The 15,098-nt window shown below is 38.7% G+C and overlaps 2 protein-coding genes across 2 annotated transcripts; both read left to right on the forward strand.

Moving 5' to 3' along the window:
- The first annotated feature begins 11,531 nt into the window (after positions 1-11,531).
- Positions 11,532-12,603, forward strand: LOC148572487 (uncharacterized). Its single transcript, XM_088507543.1, has 3 exons — positions 11,532-11,736; positions 11,817-12,163; positions 12,241-12,603. The coding sequence occupies exons 1-3, from the start codon at positions 11,532-11,534 to the stop codon at positions 12,601-12,603; spliced, it is 915 nt and encodes a 304-aa protein (XP_088363669.1).
- An 11-nt stretch (positions 12,604-12,614) lies between these two features.
- On the forward strand, positions 12,615-13,625 carry LOC148572488 (uncharacterized). Its single transcript, XM_088507545.1, has one exon. The coding sequence runs from the start codon at positions 12,615-12,617 to the stop codon at positions 13,623-13,625; it is 1,011 nt and encodes a 336-aa protein (XP_088363671.1).
- The last annotated feature ends 1,473 nt before the right edge of the window (positions 13,626-15,098 follow it).

A 15,098-nucleotide genomic window follows, 5' to 3' on the forward strand; every position in this document is an offset into this window, starting at 1 on the left:
GAAGAAAGGAAAGAAAAAGGGACTGATGGCATCATGGGAAGATCTGGAAAATGATTCAGAAGATGATGAAGAAACCGAAACCATGTCTCAACCATGTCTTATGGCTGACCATGTTGAACAGGTTATCATTCCTAACCCTAACACTATATCTCTTCATCTTATGATAGATCATCTTTCTGAAAAAATAAGATGCTTTCTGCTGGATAATCAAGAACTTGAACAACAAATTATCATTCTTAAAGCAGAAAATGGATTTCTCAAAGAAAAGCTAAGGGAGGTAGAAACTGCTTGTGATCTTGTTGAAGAAAATAAGCAGTTAAAAGCCCAACTTAGGAGCTGTGAAAGTGACCATTCGGTTGTTGCATATGTTGATTGTTTTAAAAGAAATGAAGAGTTTCTTAAAGAGGTCAAAAAGCTTAAAGAAGACTTAGCCAAGTTCACGCAAAGTTCTGAAAATCTGAATCAAATCTTGGCTAGCCAAAAACCTCTTATGATAAAGCTGGTTTGGGGTTCTATAAATCTGTTGAAAAATCTCATTTTGAAAACATTGCTTCATCTTTCAATGATACAAGATTTTAAAACCCAAGAAGCTTTAACAAAATAGCAACTCCAAGATTTTGTAGACTATGTAACCGAAATGGACACTTTCCCAAACAATGCTTTTTTGGTGAAAGAATGATAGGTGATAAATTTTACAAGATTGTTTTTTATTATAATGGCTTAGGACATAAGAGATGGTTTAACGTGAAAGGATCCAAGAAAATTTGGATACCTAAGGTCACTTGAGCTTGTTTTGTAGGTATGCCTAGCATCCAAACGGAAGGAGAATATGTGGTATATGGACAGCGAATGCTCTAGGCATATGACCGGAAAGACAACCTTCTTCATAAAGCTTGATGAATATGATGGAGGATTTGTCACTTTTGGTGATGATGCGAAAGGAAAAATTGTGGCTGTTGGGAAAGTTGGTAAAAGCTTTTCATCTTGTATAAATGATGTTCTTCTTGTAAATGGTTTGAAACATAATTTACTTAGTGTAAGTCAATTGTGTGATCTAGGTTTTGAAGTTATTTTTAGAAAGTTTGTGTGTTTGGTTGTTTGTGAAAAATCTGGGGATATTTTATTTGAGGCTAAAAGGTACAATAATGTGTATGGATTGACTCTTGAGGACTTGAAAGAACAAAATGTAACATGTTTTACTTCTCTTGAATCTGAAAAATGGCTATGGCATAGAAAGTTGGGTCATGCTAGCATGTACCAAATTTCTAAGCTAGTTAAGAAAAATTTGGTTAGAGGAATTCCAAATATCAAATTTGATAAGGATCTTACTTGTGATGCTTGCCAATTGGGCAAACAAGTAAAATCCTCTTTTAAACCAAAAGATGGAGTCTCAACCAAAAGGCCTTTAGAGATGTTACACATTGATCTTTTTGGTCTAACAAGAACTCAAAATTTAGGAGGTAAACACTATGGTCTTGTTGTGGTAGATGATTACTCTAGATTTGGTTGGGTACTTTTTCTTGCTCATAAAAATGATGCTTTCCATGCATTTTTAACCCTTTGCAAGAAAATCCAAAATGAAAAAGATTTAAAAATTGCCCATTTTAGAAGTGATCACGGAAGAGAATTTGAAAACCAAGACTTTGAAAAATTCTGTGATGACTTTGGAATTGCTCATAACTTTTCATGCCCTAGAACCCCTCAACAAGATAGGGTGGTTGAAAGAAGGAATAGAAGCCTTCAAGAGATGACTAGGGCCATGCTTTGTGAGAATGAGATTCCTAAATTTCTATGGGCTGAAGCTGTAAATACAGCTTGTTACATTTTGAATAGGACAATTATTAGAAAAGGGTTAAAGAAAACTCCATATGAGCTATGGAAAGGAACCCATCCAAATCTTAAGTATTTTCATGTTTTTGGATGCAAATGCTTTGTACTTAACAATAAAGAAAGCCTTGGTAAATTTGATCCAAAATCCTATGAAGGGATGTTTGTTGGATACTCCACTACTAACAAGGCCTATAGGATTTATCTCAAAGAACATAGGACCATAGAGGAATCCATACATGTTACTTTTTGTGATTCTAATTCAATTTCCAGTGTTGTGATAGAAGATGATACAGATTGTGAAGATGTTATCAATAAAGGAACCAGTAAAAAAAATTCTAAATCTGCTCAAAATGAAGAATCAGCCAGTCCAGTTTTGTCTCGTTAGATTGGAGGAGACATTTCTATTTTGTCTCCTGAGCAGGCATGAGAAACTGAAACAGTGAGACCACCAGAAGTTCATCAAAGCACAACACCACTCCGGAAGCCCAGGGAATGGAAGTCTATAAGGGATTATCCTCATGACTTTATCATTGGTGATCCCTCTCAAGGAGTAACAACAAGATCCTCAACCAAAAGGCAATCCGAACCAAGCAATTTTGCCCTCTTGTCACAAATGGAGCCCAACAATGTCAAACAAGCTCTTGAAGATCCCTCATGGGTCAAAGCAATGCAAGAAGAGCTTGTCCAATTCGACAAGAATGAGGTTTGGACACTAGTACCTCATCCGGATGGTAAGAAAGTAACGGGTACTAAGTGGGTCTTTAAAAATAAACTTGGTGAGGATGGACAAGTTGTTCGTAACAAGGCTAGATTAGTGGCCCAAGGTTACGATCAAGAAGAGGGTATAGATTTTGATGAGTCTTTTGCTCCGGTAGCTAGAATGGAAGCAATTAGGTTGCTTCTTGCCTATGCTGCCCATAAGGGTTTCAAAATATTTCAAATGGATGTTAAATGTGCTTTCCTAAATGGCTTTATTGATAGAGAAGTGTATGTGGCACAACCCCCCGATTTTGAACATAAAGATTTCCCAAATCATGTTTTCAAATTATCAAAGGCCCTTTATGGCCTTAGGCAAGCTCCAAGAGCTTGGTATGAAAGGCTTAGTGCCTTCCTATTGGAAAATCACTTTCAAAGGGGAACCACCGACACAACTTTATTCATTAAAGCATCTAATGATGATATTCTCCTAGTTCAAGTTTATGTGGATGACATTGTGTTTGGTTCGGCCAATGAGTCCTTGTGTGAAGAGTTTGGAAAACTCATGACTAGTGAGTTTGAGATGAGTTAAATGGGAGAGCTTACTTTCTTTCTTGGCCTCCAAATTAAACAAACTTCTAGTGGTATCTTTATTCACCAAGAAAAGTATGCAAAAGAACTTATCAAAAAATTTGGCCTAGAAAGTTCCAAACCAATGGGAACACCAATGCATCCTAGCATAAAACTTGAAAAGGATGATGATGGCCAAGATGTGGATGAAACAAGGTATAGAGGAATGATAGGTTCGCTCATGTACCTTACCTCTTCTAGACCGGACATTATTCAAAGTGTGGGTGTATGTTCAATGTTTCAATCTCACCCAAAAGAATCCCATCTTTCAGCCGTTAAGCGCATCATTAGATACATTAAGGGAACTAGTGATTATGGCTTGTGGTATCCTAAATCTGATGATTTTTGTGCAGTAGGATTTTGTGATGCAGATTATACGGGAGATAGGGTGGATAGACGGAGTACATCTGGCATGTGTTGCTTCCTTGGAAGCTCACTCAACATGTGGTCAACCAAAAAGCAAGCCACAGTGGCTCTATCCACAGCCGAAGTTGAATATATTTCCGCATCTGCATGTTGTTCACAATTAATTTGGTTAAAAACGCAGTTGGAAGATTACAAATTAAAGATCAATGGTATACCCTTATTTTGTGATAATATGAGTGCTATAAATATTTCAAAAAATCATGTTCTGCACTCAAGAACCAAGCATATTGAGATAAAATATCATTTCATTAGAGAACATGTGCAAAAGGATACTATTGATATTCAATTTGTGAAATCTGAAGACCAACTTGCTGACATTTTTACAAAACCCCTCTGTGAAGACAGATTCTGTACTTTGAGAAAAAGTTTGGGAATGATTGATTTAAGTTCTATTGATAACTTGTGAAAATTTTGATTCTGCTCAATTTTGTCTCGTAGGAAAGGACGAGATAAAAATCAGAGAGTGTTGGAAGGGATGTATTTAAGGGGGAGACCGTGCCAAAATTAATTCTCATGGGTCCCACCAAATTTCTTTGACCCCACTCTGACCGTTTTGTTAGTTTCCTTGTGCATAAATCACAATCTCTTTGTTGTCTCATCAAATCTTGATTGGAAGTGGTTATTGTCAAATCAAATTCTTCTCCTCAACTAATCCCTTGATTCTAGGAAACCACTTTTCAGTTTATTTCAAATAAAAGAGAAACTTCCTTGGGTAATAACCGCTTCTTAATGGTCATTAACTTTCCTCCAATTCTCTCTCCACTCCTCATTTATTACGTCTCTAACCTCCCCACTCCCACACTCAATTCGGCCTTCATCAACCCTTCCTATTCCACTTCACCATTATCATCATGAAAAAGAAAACTGCACCTAGAAAAAGCGAACGGATTCTCTTCTCTCAAAAACTGTCCACACCACAATCACACACCCATATCCATATTCATTCTACATCATCATCTTCTCCCTCACCTCCCTCAAAATAAACCGACACCATGAGAAGGAAGGTCATAGCCACGAAAACCTCTTCAAGGAAGAAGAAAGAGAAAGTTCCTGTGGAAGAAGAGGAAGAATCTCACACCTCACCAATTCCATCATCACCACCATCTCCACCGAAGAAAGCCACGCCAGGAAGGAGTTCTCAGAAAACAAAGGGGTTCGCGCTACACAATACCAAGGAACCAGCAAACCTGGAATCCTTGGATTTCAAGAACAAATTCAGCAAACCACACTCTCACTATGATCCTGCCAGATTTAACTCCTGTGCTTCATATGAATTCCACAAAGAGGTTATGGAAAAGCGTCATCTCTGTCAAACTTATCTAGTTAATCTTGACTCTCTCACCAACAAAGGGATAAATGTCTCTTCACTTTTTGAACTTCTTCAATGGACTCCTCTGCTTCACATCCAGAAACCGATTTACCCAGGTTTAGTTCGTGAGTTCTACGCCAACATGCGACTAATTGATGGCACCATCCACTCATATGTGAAGAGGGTTCATATCACTCTTGACACTGGAACCATTGGGACGGCTCTAGGCTACAAGGAGGAATGGCCGAGAAGTGGGACTCACAGGTCGGCGTCACCTACAAGGTTGTCCTTCAACACATCTGTGAAAATCTCTCTGGCTTGGATGGAACAACTCCTACCCACAAAGCTCTCGGTCCCACCAATTCTCTGCTTCACAAGATTATTACCCACATTCTGACCCCTCAAAGCGGCTCCCATAATAGAGTAACATTCTCTGACTCTCTCATCATTTTTGCACTTGTTACATCTACTCCTATATCTTTTGGTTACCTCATGATCAGACACATGTGGGAGTTAGTTAAAAGCACCAAAAAGGCGAATCTGCCCTATGGAATGTTTTTAACAAGTATTTTTGAGTATTTTAAAATTGATCTCCTGAATGAGGCTGTAGAAAATAAAGTGTCTATGATCAAAGGAGGTAGAGCTGTTAAAGGAACCAAGGGCAAGAAATCTGTGGCTTCGGAGAGCGACTATGAGAGTCGACCTGAATCCTCCAAAGAAACCGAATCTTTCAAAGAAATTCTTACTAAATTTTTAAATATGTCGGAACTCATGATACAATTCCATAAGGCTGGACGCAAGCTAGCTTATGAAAATGAAAATGCTTGGATGAGATGCAAGGAAAAGGTCAGCCTGATGCTGGAGAGTCTTGAGGAGGATCTGGGAGTTGCTAGTGAGGAAGGAGTTGAGGAATCTGACCTTCATTTATCTGATAATTAATCTGTTTCTTTTAGTATTTGATATTGGCATGTTTAGGCTCAATTTGATACTCTGTTCTGTTTGGTTGGATACTGTTAGTACTATAACTCTGTGATACTTTGTGGATACTTTTGGAAAATATTTTGGATATTCTGGTTGCTATGTCAAATTCTTTTTGCAGGTACCCCTTGATGCCAAAGGGGGAGGAATTGGTTCTAAAAATTGAAATTGAAAAACAGGGGATGAAATTCTTTTGAGAATTCATGATCACCCTTGTTGAAATGAAACAGTTATTGCTTGATAATGCATGTTGATAATGCATTTGTTTTATCCTGTGATTGCTGCTGTTGCTTGATATTTATCTTGGTAAAATGCTTGGTTGATTATAATTGTGATGCATTTGTCTTACCTTGATATAATGAATGATGTTTTGGATTTATTTTTGGAAGTTCCTTTAAGTTGAGAAATATGAAATTTTCTATGGTTTGAGATGATCATAAATGATTAGAAAATTTTCCTTTGCTATGATCAATCTGCCTTGATTTGATTAGAAAATATTCAGGAAACATCAACCTGGTTGTTTTTGTATGTTTGAGCAGAAAATTAAATTATTAATAACAAATGAGTTTTGATTATCATTCAGTTCTGCTCATAAATCAAGCCATTCAACATTACATAATGAATATGTTGAATAACATTGTTGCCTTAGGCTTGATAAAAATTGTTACAGGTATGAAGCTTCCCTTGGTAAAATAGGCATACATTAAGGGGGAGCCTTGTGAAAATTAGAAAGGGGGAGAAATTCAAATATTCAAAGGGAGTACTCTATATTTCAATCTTTAATTTCTTTCCATTTCAATTTTAATAATGTTTGTCATCAAGGGGGAGATTGATGATTTTGGAAAACTCTAAATTAATTTTTATGATGACTAAACATTATTAGTATAATTATTTACAAAATTATTAATTTGATCTTAAATCATACTTGTTTGATTAATAATTTTGTTGATGCAGGTTTCTATTGGGCCGAATAAATTGATCAGCCCAACATAAATTCATATATTCAGCCTTGGGTGTAAAAATGATAAATTAAGTGGCTGAAGTAATTTGTGGTTGATTGCGCCGAAAGGAAAAGAAAAGATCCTAAGCCCAAACAAAATTATATTTCAGCCTTGTGCAAGTTTGTTATAAGATTATTGGCTGAAGTGTTTATTATGGGCCAGTTTTTTATATCATTGATACAAGCCCAAATAATTTTGCTCGCTTGGACCGAAACCAACTTTTTAAAGGAAAGCAAATTGTTTTGCTTCCAACGGATCCCACCTTTCACTAAGTAATGGATCTCAAATTCAATTAATTTGAATTTAAGTTGCATTGGAAACCATGAGAGAGAAAATGTGATTGACATGATTGATTGCATCAAGCTACACGCTACTCAGCAAAGGGAGTGGGAAATTAATTCACTATTACTCTCTTTCTTTGTTTCATTAATTGTACATAATTTCTCTTTCTTCTCTCTCATTTCTTTCTTCTCTATTCGGTCTTTACACAGCAAACCATGGAAGCTACAACTAGCCACCGTAGAGAAGAAGAAGCACGCCACAAGACCATGACAATGATGGCAAGAAAAAGAAAACTAAAAGTATGCTGTGGCTAAGATTCTCATTCACTTGTAGTAAGATTTTGTGAAGAGATCTTAGCTTCTCCATACCAAAAATGAAAGAGAAGATATCGGTTAGAGAAGAAGATCCTTGGAGAGGATGGCTTGTCTCTGATTCTGCTCAACCACCACAGAAGGTAGCTAGAGTGGCTACGTGATGGAAGAGGCAGAGATTGGAGCAGATGAAGCTATCATCATCATAAAGCATAAAGGACCAGAAGTTCATCTTGGAGAGCAAGGCAAGGATGAAGGGCTCGGATTGATGAAGAGTGGTGACCAAGGAAGGACTAGAGGTAATTGCATGTTAGGTTTTGCATGAGTTATCTCTTCTCTCTCTCTGGCCGAACCGGTTCTGACTTGAAGAAGAAGAAGATTGGCTTGGTTTGTTTGGTTTCAACCTTGGAGGCTTCTCCCTATAAGTAAGGGTGAACAGTCAGGGTTTGATTTCAAGGAGAAAGGAAAATAGTGAGCACAGAGTTCCTATAGCTTCCCAAGCTTACAGAAGTTCTTCTCCTTCAATGTTTTCAATTTGTATTTTTCTGTTTAATTTTGTCATGTCTTGAGTCTCATGGAAAAAGGCAAGCATTGAGGTTTGTAATGAAAAAGTCATAGAGCGAAAAAAGGCAGAGAGTGCAAAATTAAAAGAAAAAGCCATAGATGTCCTTAGAGGTCCTTTGTACATCTGTGTTGTGTTTCATGATTCTGTGGGAATCCCCTTGTAAGTTGGGTTAGTACTTTATAGTTGAAAGCTTGGCAGTGACCAAGTCAAGTTCAGTTTGGGATTAGATTCTGGACTTGTCCCAGATAGGAAGGGTAGTTCCTATGGAGAATTAGTGATTGTAATCAAGAATGATTATAGTGAAATTCCATCATTGTTGTGATGGAGACTGGATGTAGGCTGCCTTGCACTTAGCAGCTGAACCAGGATATATCTTGGTGTAATTCTCTCTCTCTTCTACTCCATTTCTATTTCTGCTGCCCAGGAGATAAAACTGAAAATATCTCGTGCTGACTGACAAGACAAAAAGAAAAGTCTTGTGGATGGGGACGAGACAAAAAAAAAGTCTCGTGGCTAGTTATGAGATAAAAAGACAAAAAGTTCCCAGAAGTGGTTTCAAAGGCCAGCAAGTATTGTCAAGCAAAAATGGGGCTAAGATTCAACCCCCTTCTCTTAGCCACTGAAAACCATCACTAATTATATTTAAAATTATTTTGTTTGAACAAATAGTTAAATTACCTTATTCATAAAATATCTAGTTGAGTTTATCTTTTATTTTAAAATGATCTTATCATGTATTAATTTTAAATATTAAGTAATACATATAATTAAATACATTTTGAAGTAAGGTAAAGAGTGTTAGAGATATAACCATTAATGTTGTCTTCTCCCATCAGCTTAAACTTTTGGATTGAGTGGTTTCATGACATGGTATCAAAGCTCTATGTCCGAAATGTCAAGAGTTCGATTCTTAGTAAACCCCAAAAATAAAAAAAATAGCATAAAGCAAATAAAAGAAAAAAGAAGGCTTATGCAAAATCAAATAGAAAATGGAATCCTCTAGTTTTAGTAGTTAAACTTCCTTTCAAAATTCTTTTAAATTTGAAAATGCTTCTAATTAAATATTCAAATTCAATATTTCATCCTTACAAATTTTAACTTCTCTAGCCAATGAGTAATAGCTCAAATGGCATAGTCTCCCCATATTCAATTAAGAGGTTGCGAATTCGAGTCTCATATCTTTGGTAAAAAAAAAAAAAATTTAACTTCTCTCAAAAAGAAAAAAAAAATCCTCCTTGACATACATCATCTAAAAACATTCTTAGAGTTTGGCTTCAGATACATAATAAATTTATTATTAGTTAAATTTTTTATTTTAACAAATATATAATATATATTAAAAATTATTTTTATATTTTTATAAAAAATTCAATAAATAATTTTAACATATACCCTAAAAAATAAAAATATATTTTAGCTAAATCCATATACTTATGATGGTCGTAAATATGGAGCCATAATTTTGTTTAATTTATTTCTTGTGTACAATCATTGACATATACACTACTATATATAGTCTATATTACAATCTTATATTATTGAAGTAAATTAAAGGTGAAAATTCAGGTATACTCGACTTTACGTGAAGTTGATATCTGAAAGCTGTTAGATTTCGCGTAAAGTCGACTTTACCTGAGTTTTTATCTAAATTAAATAAAGCAGGAGACAAATGAAGAGGTGCCTCTTCTCTATCATGAATATAAAACTTAAATTCTTGCAAATTAGAGAAAAGAAAGGACAGTAGATCTGATTGTTGTTGCAACTGCAGCTTCGCATTTATGAATCAGAGCAGCCATGCATGATGATGATAAAGAAACTGTTTATATCTTCGATTAATAGCTTCTTCTTAATGTAGTATTTGAGAACATTTTAAGAAAATATCGTCTTTATATTATTATGTTATTTACTCCATAATTTTTATAAAAGTTAACTACTAAAATGATATTCACAAAATTTTAATTTCGATAAAATAACTCTAAAAATACGAATGATAAAATAAACTCTAAAAAAACAATAAATTTAATAATTTTTATATTTTACACATGTAAAAGGATCTGACATAAATATAATTTGATAGTATCGAATTGTGACTTATTAAATTTTTTAATTTCTAAAAATACAAAATAATAATACCAAATTGTCAAAAAAGTTATTTGATTAAATATAATTTGTAAATGTCATATTATATAAAAAATTATTTTTAATTAATAAAAGTAAATCAGCAATAATACCGATTTTTTTTGTGAATAATTTTTTTAAGGACAAAAAACGGCAATGTCGATTTGTCAACTCCCATTCTGATGGTTTTACAAATCCAAGGACATGTATTTAAATTTTGATTATATTATATCAATATTAAAATCAATCCTTAAAATTAGTTATTCATATAAAATATATGTTTGTTAGAATATAAATATATATTAAAATAAATTAAATTATATATATATTTATACATAAATATATTAATGATTGATTTTAATGACTAATTTTAATATTCGAATAATATTTTTAATTTAGACTAAATCTACCACATTTCAATATCCAAATTAATTTGCGATTTCTTTATTATTTGTTATTTTTTTATAACATGAATGAAAAGGCTCAATAATTTGTATATGGGAATTAGATTAGTGTTTTGCTTAGTAATGGAGGAATAGTGTGATTTACGCGATGGTGGACCTATCTTTAACACGCAGGGGCGTGGTGGCTGCGTGGAGTGGCAGGTGAGATGACGTGGCGCCGGATGAGTGAGACACGGTGGCAAAACGCAGAGGCGTGCTACCTCATCACGTGGGGGCGTGATGATGATGAGGCGGAGGAAGAACTAGCCACGCTGGCATCACGTGGGGGCGTGATGATGATGTGGCGCACCAGGATTTGGCCACGCAAGCACGTGGGGGCGTGGTGGGGTGCATCACGTGGGGGCGTGATGACGTGGCACGTGGGGGCGTGATGACACGTGGCAGTACGTGATTCGCCTGAGGCAATCAAAACGTGGGGGCGTAGTGAATGCTACCCTCTATATAAGGCAGTGCACAGCTTCATTTTCATTCTGAGGAAGTGTGTGAGTGTTCTTTGAGTGTGTTTTTGGTGTAATGGAGGGTACTACAAACTTGGTAGTGTATCGCGACGGTGAGATAATACGTAATACTCATGAGGGAGTGAGGTTTGTGAGCCAGAATCCGTTTTCGTTTGTGGTTCCATGCACCATGACGTTTATGGAACTTCAGAATGGTCTCTGCCAAAGCATGGAGAACGGAACGTTAATGAGAGTGAGCAGAATTCTGTACCGGAATCCGGTTGTAGTTTTTGGTGGTCTAATACAGTTTGATACCATGCCAATTACTGACGAAGTGACTATGCATAATATGTTTCAAATTCACCGGCAGACGCAGATGCGACAGCCACATATTGAGCTGTATGTTGAGTTTGAAACCGTAGAGGCGGAAGGGATTCAAAATGAATTAGAGGTGGAGGATGATAGAGCAGCAGTCTACGAGGGAATGAATAGTGACAGCGAAGAGGACTTCGAAGCTACTTATGAAGCCGGCGACGAAGACGAGGATGGTGATGTGGGAGTTGAGAAAGCAGCTCATAATGTAGTGGTTCACCCATCGATTAGTCAACCGATGAACGTGCCACCTTTTATGCGTGAGTTGGATCTCGACGCCATGCATGCACCGGAGTTTCCGGAATATTCAAACATAGGTACGTGATGACCAAATAATATGTTATCTTTAATATATACTTTGGATTGATTAGTAAACGATGATGGGCACTTTCTGTAGGCGTTCCTGATCCCGAGGACGGAGAGTTCCGGATTGGAGTGGAATACAGTTCTAGAAAGTCGGTCGTGGCAGCAATTAGAAGTTACACTATCGCTAGAGGAGTTGACTACGAAGTGTATGAGTCTGAGCCACAAACGTTCTATGCAAAGTGCAAGATGTACGGGCGTGGGTGCGACTGGCTTATCCGAGCCAGCTTGATACGGAAAAAAGGTTGTTGGGAGATACGCAGATACAACGGTAGGCACACGTGCACAACTGGAGTGATTTCACAGGATCATTCCAAGTTGGACTCGGACACAGTTGCTGAGGCTATAAGGCCATTGGTCGAGACTGACCCGTCCATAAAGGTGAAAACTATAATAGCCGAAGTCCAGTCAAGGTTCAACTATACCATCAGTTACGAAAGGCTTGGTTGGCAAAACAGAAGTCCATAGCGAATGTTTTCGGTGATTGGGAGGAGAGTTACCAAGCCTTGCCGTGGTGGCTCTCGGTTATGGTTCAGAAGATTCCTGGGTCAGTTGTGCAGATAGAAACACGCCCACTCTACAATGGGAATGAAGAGGCTCAAGGGGTAAAAATACTTCATCGCGTATTTTGGAGTTTCAATCCATGCGTTAGGGCATTCAGGCATTGCAAACCCCTAGTACAGGTTGACGGAACACACCTATATGGAAAGTACAAAGGTACACTTCTGGTAGCTGTTGCACAAGATGGGAACCAGAACATTGTGCCTATTGCTTTTGCTTTAGTGGAGGGGAGACAGCTGATGCGTGGCACTTCTTTCTAAGGAATCTGCGAATGCATGTTGTTAGAAAAGATGGTGTGGGTATGATCTCGGACCGGCATGAGTCAATTCGGGCAGCGGTAAATCGTTCCGGAAGTGACTGGCAACCTCCAAGAGCATGGTGGATGTTTTGTATAAGGCACATCGGCAGCAACTTCCTACGCGCATTCAAAGTCCCTCACTTGCAGAAGCTTGTGGTCAATATTGGGTATTCAAGAACGGTGGAGGAGTATAACATCAACTATAAGAGGTTGGAAGAGCGAGGTGAGGCATATGCCAGGTGGTGCGATGCCATTGGGCTTAGACATTGGGTATTGGCATTCGACGAGGGACATCGTTGGGGCCATATGACGACGAACCTTGTCGAGTGCATTAACTCAGTGTTGAAGGGTGCCCGTAATCTACCTGTGTTGGCACTAGTTCGAGCAACATATTATCGGTTAAATGAACTTTTTGTGCGGAAGAGTGTTGAGTCTTACGAACGCAAACGTGCGGGACATACTTACTCCGTATTCGCACAGCAGCGGATAGAGGCAAGTATGCAACAGGCTGGGAATATAGTCGTGCACCGTTTTGACAGACGGAATGAAGTATTTGAGGTGCGCGAAATGACTAGTGGAAAGGTGTTAGTCGTTGATCTTGCACGACGTACGTGTGACTGTGGGCACTTTCAGGTAGAACGAATACCATGTCGTCATGTTATTGCTTGCTGTGCTAACCAGCGAATCGATTGGCACGTGTATGTGCATGACGTGTACAAGATGTCAGAAGTTCGTAAGGTATATAAATTTGAGTTCTCACCGTTAGGTGATGCCGAGACATGGCCTCCGTATGAGGGACCCACATTGGTCGCTAATCCCGACTTGAGGCGAACGTCAAAAGGTCGACCAAAATTGACCAGATACTTGAACGAAATGGACTCACGCGACATGCGTGGTCCTCGGATATGCCGTCTCTGTGGTGCCCAGGGACATAGTCGGAGTCGATGTCCTCAGCGTGCCGGATCGAGTGGTGGGGGGGAATGACTTTTATTTTCATTGTATTTGTATTTTTGAATTTGCACTTTTATAATAAATTTTCTTTCTTGTCTAAGTCGTGTTTGAATTTTTAAATTTGATATTATCCGTTGATGGTTAAGAACATGATAAACACAGAACATTACAATACATTGAAACATAGTATGAAATAACATTTACTGCCTTACTGAAAGAAACATACATATTTTAACTACAGATAACATCGACCAACATACAGAACATTAAAATACATTGAAACATAGTATGAAATAACATCGACCAACATACAGAACATTAAAATACAGTGAAACATACTATCAAATCTTAAAAACCCAACCCGATGCTCACTTCTTACGACCCATCCAGTGCAATGCCTTATCCATCATGCTAAGACCTGGCTTTGACGGAGTATACCTATCAGGTGGATGTCGCTCCGTCCGAAGGTCATATGGGTGACCTGCAACTGGGTCACCCATACCTGTCTCTACCCGAGGTGCCGACCCACCCGCCCCTGCTGGATCTGCTGACCCACCCGCCTCTCCTGGATGTGCCGATCCACCTGCCTCTGCTGGAGCAGATGCACCGGGGTTGTACTCGTCAACAAGTGTGTATGTCCGCCGAAGGAATCCACTATCACACGATGCACCTTCCGACGTGTGGTCGGAAGCAGGATGCTCCAAACCATGGCTCATACCAACTGATGCCCCACGTGGATCAGCTGTACCCGACGGTGAATGCAGAGCACTAAAATCTGACCAACCACCCAAACTATCATTGGCCCAATTCTGTAGTTGTTGATCTCCGTGACCGCCGATGGAAAAGTCGAACCAATCATCAGTACCGGCTGGAATCGTCAGTACCGGCTGAGAGTGCTGCGAATGGTGGCTGGATGCACTTTGGTCCTGTGGCTGAGAGTGGTGGCTGGATGCACTATGGTCCTGTGGCTGAGGTGGCTGTGGTACATAATAAGGAACCGGCTCAAACACTGCATGCTGAGGTGGCTGAGGTGGCTGAGGTGGCTGAGGTGGCTCAGGTGCAGGTGGCTCCGGTGGCTGAGGTGCAGGTGCATGAGGAACATATGCCGACAATCTCAGCAGATGTCCGAATGAGCGCACGTACCAATCCCGATACTCCGGGGTCGGTATGAAGTCCCATGTCGGAAGGGGGTGTAGATCCCGCATACGAGTGTTTCGCCTGTTGCCCCACTCCACTATCCAATCCCCAAGCAAAACTGTCCAGTCATAAAGCTGCACTCCGCGAAGAGCCATGCAATGCTGCTCTAGTGGAATGTCCCTAGGTGCTCGCGGTGGGGGCTGTAAGAACCCAAACTGACGCATCACTCGATCCGCAGGGTGCCACTCGATACACTCAAACGACAACAACGGAGCAACGATATCACACACATCAAGATGTCTGTGTAACTCGACGGGAATGTTCATTCCCTGGTACGGCCGCCACTCAAACTGCCACAGATAATTCGAA

This window comes from Arachis ipaensis, chromosome B3, assembly GCF_059453495.1.
Source record: "Arachis ipaensis isolate K30076 ecotype BB chromosome B3, ASM5945349v1, whole genome shotgun sequence".
NCBI classification, from domain to species: domain Eukaryota; kingdom Viridiplantae; phylum Streptophyta; class Magnoliopsida; order Fabales; family Fabaceae; genus Arachis; species Arachis ipaensis.

Bases quoted from the DNA above. Each gene is read 5' to 3' on its own strand.
- LOC148572488 (XM_088507545.1), top strand. From the start codon at position 12,615: ATGCATGTTGTTAGAAAAGATGGTGTGGGTATGATCTCGGACCGGCAT.
- LOC148572487 (XM_088507543.1), top strand. From the start codon at position 11,532: ATGAATAGTGACAGCGAAGAGGACTTCGAAGCTACTTATGAAGCCGGC. The intron at 11,737-11,816 runs GTACGTGATGAC...CACTTTCTGTAG, and splicing joins TCCGGAATATTCAAACATAG to GCGTTCCTGATCCCGAGGAC. The intron at 12,164-12,240 runs GTGAAAACTATA...TTGGCAAAACAG, and splicing joins AGACTGACCCGTCCATAAAG to AAGTCCATAGCGAATGTTTT.